General features: G+C 37.5%; 1 protein-coding gene across 1 annotated transcript; it reads right to left on the bottom strand.

Moving 5' to 3' along the window:
• Nucleotides 1-662: 662 nt before the first annotated feature.
• LOC101615917 (olfactory receptor 4F3/4F16/4F29-like) lies at nt 663-1,601 on the bottom strand. Its single transcript, XM_004672543.2, has one exon. It carries the CDS (start codon nt 1,599-1,601, stop codon nt 663-665), a length of 939 nt encoding a protein of 312 aa, XP_004672600.2.
• Nucleotides 1,602-9,080: the final 7,479 nt, after the last annotated feature.

The following is a 9,080-nucleotide window of genomic DNA, read 5'->3' as shown; positions in this document are numbered from 1 at the left end:
CAATCTTCCAGACAGAAAGTGGCCTGGATAACCATGATTTTGCTTTGCCAGGCACTACCTACACAAGGCACTCATAATAGGAGGAAAAGATGATGATATCAAAACAAAAGAGAGACTACCTTGGCCTAGTGGCACATGCCTTCAGTATCAGAACTCAGGAGGCAGAAGTAGGAGGATTGCCATAAATTCAAGGCCAGCCTGAGATAACAGAGTGAATTCAAGGTCAGTCTTGGCTAAAGTGAAACCATAGCTCAAAAAACTAAAAAAGAAAAAAGAAAGGCAGAGAGAGAAACTAATTGAGGGGGTCAAAATAGGAAGGAGAGTGGATTTGTGAACAGGAAAGTGGGGGCGGGGAGGGAATTGTGGTTTATTGTCTATAATTATGAAAATTGTCAATAAAAAAGTTTTTGTAAATAAGGATCTTTGTAAATATTATATTATAAAAGTGGCAGTTCAGAATTATTATAGCCTTTCTTTCATAACTATATGTAATGCTCTGTTACCAGGAGAGATTTTTCTCTCCCTTCAAAGCATAGGACAAAACAATTTACATATGAATAACTAACCATATTAGTATATGAAAATAAAAAAATTAGAGTTTGATAACCATGAAGATCTACATTTATTTAAAAGTATTAATAATGCAGCTATTTAGCAACCACTTAGGATATATTTCCGTAATTCACTAACTGTCGGCACAATCTCCTCATTGCCATTTTCATCTCTTGATTCCTGAATGTGTAGATGACTGGATTCAAAACAGGAGTGACAACAGCATCAAATATGGCCAGAAACTTATCCAGGTGTGTAGAGGAAGATGGCCATGTATAAAAGAACATCAAAGGACCAAAGAACAGGACTACCACAGTGACATGAGCTGACAGTGTGGACAGAGCTTTGGAGGAACCACCAGATGAGTGCTTCTGAACAGTGACTACGATGACAATGTAGGAGATGATCAGAATGAAGAAGGAGCCCACAGAGATGAATCCACTGTTGGCTGTTACCATGAATTCCAGTCGATGAGTGTCTGTGCAGGCAAGTTGGATAAACCTGGGCAGGTCACAGTAAAAGCTGTCCAACACATTAGGGCCACAGAAAGGTAAATTTACCACAAAGGCTAATTGAACCACAGAGTGTAGAAGGCCAACCACCCAGGCAGACACTAAGAAAAAGATGCACATTCTTGGGCTCATGATGGTCAGGTAATGGAGAGGCTTACAGATGGCCACATATCTGTCATAGGCCATGGCTATGAGCAGCACCATCTCCACACCACCAATGACATGTATGAAGAAGATTTGAGTGACACAGCCCCTAAAGGAGATGACTTTGCGCTTCCTGAACAGGTCATAAATCATCTTGGGAGAAGTGACAGAAGATACACCTAAGTCAATGAAGGAGAGGTTGGCCAACAGAAAGTACATGGGAGAGTGCAGGTGAGGGTCAGAAGCCACCGTGAACACAATGAGGGAGTTTCCTGCCATGCTTGCCACATAAAACATGGAGGAGAAGACCAACAGGAGCAGTTGGATATTCCAGGAGTTGGTGAGTCCCAGGAACACAAACTCTGTCACCACAGAGTGATTCAATCTTTCCATGGGATTTGTTCAGAGTGCTGCCTGAAGAAGAGGAGGAGCAGCCGTAAATTATAATAATTGTGTTAGTAGGCTAGAAGGAAAGAACTCAAAGTTATGAAATACATTTGTACTTTAGCTTAAAACTGATCAAAAATCTGACAAATAAGAAAGTATTGAACACACTAATTATTAAAAAAAACTACGACGAGGGCTGGAGAGATGGCTAAGAGATTAAGCGCTTGCCTGTGAAGCCTAAGGACCCTGGTTCGAGGCTCGATTCCCCAGGACCCACATTAGCCAGATGCACAAGGGGGCGCACGCGTCTGGAGTTCGTTTGCAGTGGCTGGAGGCCCTGGTGCGCCCATTCTCTCTGTATATATATCTGCCTCTTTCTCTCTCTGTCTGTTGCTCTCAAATAAATAAATAAAAATAACAGCAACAACAAAAAATTTTAAAAATACTACAATGTAAAAGTAGTCAAAAGTCTTTTCATACCTGTGAGAAGAGTTGTTATTTAAAGACAACCAATTGAAGGTGGATTTAATAAAAGGATAGTTTTGTGCAGTTTGGAATAAATAAAAAATGAAATTGTAAATTTGCTAGAATGGAGTGATAATGAAAACACAGCCTACCAAACTTAGGGGACACAATGAAGGCAGTCATAAGAGGAAAATTCATAGCTGTAAATGCGTTCATTACAATGACAGAGAGAACCCAAGTTAGTAAGCTCACTGTCCACCTAAAGGCCCTGGAAAAACAAGAAGAATCAACCCAAAGAGCTCCAGATGGTAATAAATAATCAAGATTAGAGCAGAAATTAATTAATTGAAAACTAAGAAAACAATTTCAAAAATCAATGAAACAAAGAGCTGGTTCTTTGAAAAAATAAACAAGATTGACAAACCCCTGGCTAATTTCATCAAACAAAACAAAGAGAATTCTCAAAACAAAATCAGAAATAAAAAAGGAGAGATCACAACAGATATCAATGAAATTGGAAGAATCATCAGGACATATTTCCAAAACTTCTACTTTACAATATTAAATAAGCTGGAAGAAATGAATGAATTCCTAGACACATACCACCTAGCAAAACTAAACACAGAGTAGATTAATTTCCTTAACAAACCTATCACATCACAGGAGTTTGAAAACGTAATAAAAAACCTTAAGAAGAAAAGTCCAGGGCCAGATGGCTTCTCAGCTGAATTCTATGAAACCTTCATTGAAGAACTGAAACCGATTTTTCTCAAACTGTTCCACATAATCAGAGACTAGGGAATCTTCCCTGACTCCTTTTATGCAACTAGCATCACCCTAATACCAAAACTAGATAGAGATGCAACAAGTAAACTGTAGGCCTATATCCCTAATTAACTTAAATGCAAAGCAAACCAAATTTAACAACACATAAAAAGAAGTATCCACCTTGATCAAGTAGGCTTCATCCCAGGGATGCAGGGATGGTTTTACATGTGAAAATGGGTCAATGTATTATACCACATAAATAAACTGAGCCATAAGAACCACATTATCACCTCAATTGATGCAGAGAAGGCCTTTGAAAAAATAGAATACCACTTCATGATCAAAATACTGGAACAAATAGGCATGGAAGGCTTATATCGAAATACAATAAAGGCTATATATAAAGCTTCTAAAGCCCAAATAATACTTAATGGGGAAAACTCAAGGAGTTCCCACTGTGATTGGGTAAAGGACAGGGGTGCCCACTTTCACCACCACTCTTCAACATCATACTACAGGTCCAAGCAATAAGAGAGGAGAAAGAAATAAAATTGATTCAAATTGGAAAGAAAGAAGTCAAGTTAGCCATATTTGTAGATGACATGATCCTAGATATAAGTGACCCAAAAGTCTCCATCCCAAAACTCATAAAGCTGATAAATTCCTTCAGCAAAGTGGCAGGATACAAAATGAATGCACAAGCTTTTCTATGTGCAGAAGAAAAATATACAGAGGAAAAAACCAGTGAGGCTGTTCCATTTTCAATAGCAACAAAAAAATATTAAATACCTTAAAATAACACTAACCAATGATGTGAACGACCTATATAATGAAAACATAAAAACACTCAAGAAAGGAATACAGGAGGACTTGAGAAGGTGGAAAGTCCTCCCGTGCTCCTGGATAGGTAGAATTAATATTGTGAAAATGACAATTCTATAAAAAGCAGTATTACAGATTCAACGTAATACCAATAAAAAATACCAGCATCATTTTTCACAGAATTGAAAAAATGACCTCAAAATTCATCTGGAATGGCAGAAGGCCTTGGATATCCAAATATATCCTCAGCAAGAAAAAAGTGGGGCGGGGAGCTGGAGAGATGTCTTAGCAGTTAAGCTCTTTCCTGTGAAGCCTAATGACCCTGGTTTGAGGCTTGATTCCCCAGTACCCACATAAGCCAGATACATAATGTGGCACATGTATCTGAAGTTAGTTTGCAGTAGCTGGAGGCCCTGATGGACTCTCTCTCTCTCTCTCTTCTTCTCTCTCTCTCCCTCTTTCCCTCCCTGTTATTTTCAAATAAATAAATAAAAATAAACAAAAAATTAATAAAAAACACCTCTGGCAGTATCACCATATCCTATCTAAAGCTATATTACAAAGTCATGCTGACAAAAACAGCATGGTACCAGAATAAAAACAGAAACATAAAACAATGGAAGAGAATTGAAGACCCAGTTTAGATCAAGTAACTAACAGCAGCTTTATCTTTGACACAGGTGCCAATAATGTAGACTGGAGAAAAGACATAATCTTCAACAAATGGTGTTGGACAAACTCAATGACCATATGAACAAAAATGAAATTAGATCCACTCATCTCACCATACACAAAAAAATCAAATCCAAATGGTTTAAGACCTTAATGTAAGACCAAAACCCTTTAACTACTGGAGGAAAAAAATAAGAGGCACTCTCCACAATATAGGACTGGGAAAAGACTTCCTGAACAAAACCCCAGTAGCCCAGGAAATTAAACAAGCACTCAACCAATGGAATTCATGAAGCTAAAATACTTTTGCACAGACAAACACAACATAAGCAGAGTCAATGGATTACTCACTGAATGGGAGAAAACCTTTGCCAGTTATACCACTGTCAGAAGCCTAATATCTAGAATCTACAAAGAACTCAAAAATTAAACAATAAAAAATCAAAAAACCCACTCCAAAAGCAAGGCAAGGAACTAAATAGGGAGTTTCCAGAGAAATGATTACAAATAGCTAACATACACTTAAGAAATGTTCAACATTCTTAACCATTAGGGAAATGCAAATTAAATCAGCTATGAGATTCCATCTTACCTCAGTAAGGATAGAAAACATTAAAAAAGTCAAATAAAAATGAACATTGGCAAGGATGTGGATAAATAGGATCACTCATTCACTGTTACTGGGAATGTAAGTTGGTACAACCACTATGAAAATCAATGCAGAGACTCCTGAAAAGGATGAAAATGGAGTTATTGACAGACATTGCTATTCTCTTACTGGGTATTTACCCTAAAAGCTCCATATCTCAGTTCAGAGATATTTGCTCAACCACTTTTATAGATGCTCAATTCATAATAGCTAAAAGCTGGAATCAACCCAGGTGGTCATTATTGTATGTGTAGATAACCAATGTGGTATAGCTACAGAATGGAATTCTATTCAGCAGTAAGAAAAAAAAATGACACAGTGAAATTTGTAGAGAAAAAAAAAAAAAGGTTGAACTTGGAACAGATCATTCTAAGTGAACTCACATGATTACAGAAAGATAACCATCACATGGTCTCACTCATTTGTGGTTCCCAACCTGGAGTAGCCTGAGTGGCTGACATATCTGAATAGCATCTCCAGGCTTGGACAATAGGGACAGTAGGGTGTGGTGGAAGGGTAAGGCTGGGGGGTCACAAAACTGAACCCAAATTGAACTGGTACTACAGAATCCTATATCCTGGAAGTCAGACTAAAAGGTGGAACTCTCAAAAGGGCCTTAGGGGAGCACCTGAATCAAAGGGCTGTGGAGAGGGTGAGTTGAAACCTAACCTTAAGTTTTTCCTGTTCCTCTTTCTTCTCTTTTTCTTTTTGCTTTTCCCTTGACACTGGCCTGTAATTCTGTGTACCAGAATGTGTTTTACAGCCACAATGAGCTGTTGATCAGAGCGACCTACTAGATCTCCCAAAACAAACAAGACAGATTTCTGTTAGAGAATTTCATCCTGTAGAAACACCACATCTTGGTTATCCATTCATCCAATGATGACCACCTGGGTTGATTCCAGTTTTTAGCTAGTATGAATTAAGCAGGTATAAAAATGGTTGAGCAAATATCTCTGAACTGAGATAGAGATCTTTTAGGGTAAATGCCCAGTAACGGAATTGCAAGGTCTGTTAATAACTCTATTTTCATCCTTTTCAGTTCTTAGTGAATCTGATATCAGCACAAGGGTGAAGGAGATAGACACTGAGGACACTAAACATCTACCACACTAGAGATCCAGAGGCTCCTAAGTTCCTATCACTGAAGTATATTTAAAATGCTCCCAACATGGCTCAGGGAATTTTGTGGAAGAGGAGGTGGAAAGATTGTTAGAGCCACAAGTTGGGACATTTTGCACAGAGACATTGCTTCTGCCCCTCCACCCCATAATGCATGACACACAATCCCCATGGGGTTGAGCTGCACTCCCAACAAGTAAGGCTTCTTCAGAAAAGGGGCAGGGAGGAGGGAAAGGATAGTACCAACATGAGTTGTTTACATAATAAATATGTTCATATCTGATATATATATATATTAGTACATGAATTAAGGAAAATAGGATGGAAGTGCTTGAAAAACTAAAAATACAAACTGTGCTTTTAAATCAATAATTAGAATACTTGCTTTGCATGTTAAGTCCCTGGATTTGTTCCCCAATGCTGTAAGAGAAAAAGAAAGGAGGAAAAAAAAGAGGAAAATATTAACATTTGAACTACCATATTATATAACAATTTTAACTTTCAGGAACTTTATCCACAAGACATAACATTATTGTATCAATTATTTTCCCATTGCTAATACTATGTGAAACAGCATATGGAAGAAAAATGGTTTAATTTGGCTTACAGTTCCAGAGGTTAGAGTCTATCATAGCAAGAAAACATTACAGAAACAAGAAGGCACTGTCACATTATCACATCAGCAGAAAGGAAGAAGAGACAGAATAAAACATGGAGCCTGGCCGTAACCTCAAGGTCCACCTCCCAGTGACACACTTTCTGTGGTACAGCTCCACTCCTGAAGGTCCCACAGCTATTCTGGATAGGGACACCAGCTGGGAATTATTTGTGCAAACATGTGAGGATATGGGAATGAGTATGTTGCATTCAGATAACCGTAAATATATCTAAAATGTGTTCTCTACTCCAATGAGACTATTCACATTAATGGATGTGTGAATCACACACACACACACACACACACACACACACACACACACACACAGACAAACTATTCTTCAGTCTTTTAAAACAGGGGGTCCTAGAGCTTTCCCCTGCTCCTTCCCTGTCTTAGCCAGGAGCTTATACTCTGGGTTTACCCTGTGCCTCCCTTCACATGGGCAGGAGCTTGCTGTATGCTGCCCTCCTTCTTTTTCTCTAGATGGTCTTCTCAAGCCCCCTATTGCCTGCCTTGGGCAAGAGCTCTGCATTTCTCCCTTCTTTTAAGTTCTGGGCTTCTCCATTTCTGAGAACCTTGTTCATGTCTCTTGAGCATGAGTTTTTTTCTTCCTTTTTCTTAAATTCTAATCTAATAAAACCTGTAAACTCGGGGAAAGAGAATCCTCTGTTTTGTCATAACATAAGCAACCCTGGAGCTGTTTGTGCTAAGGGATATTGAAAGCATACAGAAAATTAATTATTGAAATATCTCACTTGAAGTAAAATATAAAGAATCTAAAGAAGTCATATGCATAGAATCAGAAAAGATAATGATGGACAATGAGAAAATAAGGTAGGATTGGACTGTAGAGTGGGAAGATATTCATAAAATCAGACATGATTTGTGGTTTCTAGGGATTTATTGTGCCACATGGTAACTATGGTTAACAGTAGTGTGTTGCATACCTAAATATTGCTAAGAGAATATCTTCAGTGTTATCATCATAATAATTATCTGAGATGAATAGGTTAATAAGCTTGAATTAATCATTTTATTAGCACATATAAATACCATACTATGACCATACAAAATATTTATGTTAATAATACCGTTGGAAAACTGGAAGAGGTTACAAGCTGCTATTATCCTCGTTTTATCCACATTTTGAAACTGTGATCATACAGGGAAGGTAGTGGCAGGATGTAGTATTGTTCTGATGTGTGTAATGTCTGAGAATAGTATCCTGTGTTCCCCCAAAGCAGTTGTAGCAATATTCCTAATGACATAGCAGGTCAATCAGTATGGAAAATAAAAGTTCACCCCCAAGTTCCTTAAGTTATTACAACAAGATTAATATGTACATTGGTTCAGTCATCAAAATTATTGTATCAAGATCAATGTGTACACCTGTTCAGTCATCTCAACTACTGTATCCACTACAAAGACTACAAACCTTATTCTAACATTTGAACCCTTCATTCCCACTCTCCATCTCTGAAAAATAACTTCAAGGTTTTTTACCTTGAAGTTTTTACCAAAACTATGAGGTCTTGCTGAGTATTATTAGCATTTATTTTACTATCCTTATAACTGAGTTTCCTGGACCCAAAACTAACTCTCCAAATAGAAATAAGCATTAATGTTTGCACTCTATGAAACAATGAAAAAGTGGTCTACAGAGAAGAGTAGGTCTATAAACTGTTCATTACCAGTTTTCATATCATGTTTAGGAATAAAATTGTATGTGTTTATAAATGTCTCTAGCAATTTGATATCACAAAATGACTCAAATATCTGAATTTCCAATTTTGCAGATTATCAGCCCATGAAGCACTGAGGGTGGGGAGAGTCAGTTCAAAGCACATGATCTCAGTGCATAAGCCTCTGAAAGACAGCATCAGATATTAGTATTTTGTTCTTACCTCTATGAAAGGATCATCATATTTTACCTTATTTTACCTTTTGTTTCAGTTAAAGAAGCATGCTAGCAAGCATAGTAGACCACTTATGGGTTTTGAATTAAGAGACACAAGATTTAGTACCATGCTTCAGCCACTGCCAGTCTGATATCAGGAAAGATATGAAATCCCTGAGCCTAAGTTTCCTTTTTAAATTGAATAAATTAAAAATATTGACTTCTGCTAAGTTGTAGGGACAAAACAAAGGTAATAATTATGTTCAGTAGATGGGTGTTCCACGTGAAGGTGTTCAAGAAGTGTTATTATTGCTTCTTTCCTTTAGCTTGTCCAAGTCATGCCAAATACATGAGAAAAATGAGTGAAATTTAAAAAGGAATCAATGTCAGGCAGCAGGGAGCATCAAAGCTATGCCTAAAATACATTTCAAA

Source organism: Jaculus jaculus, chromosome 8 (assembly GCF_020740685.1).
Source record: "Jaculus jaculus isolate mJacJac1 chromosome 8, mJacJac1.mat.Y.cur, whole genome shotgun sequence".
In the NCBI taxonomy this organism is placed as follows: domain Eukaryota; kingdom Metazoa; phylum Chordata; class Mammalia; order Rodentia; family Dipodidae; genus Jaculus; species Jaculus jaculus.
This window is presented reverse-complemented; position numbering and strand designations above follow the sequence as displayed.

Coding starts and splice junctions, on each gene's coding strand:
- LOC101615917 (XM_004672543.2), bottom strand. CDS start 1,601: ATGGAAAGATTGAATCACTCTGTGGTGACAGAGTTTGTGTTCCTGGGA.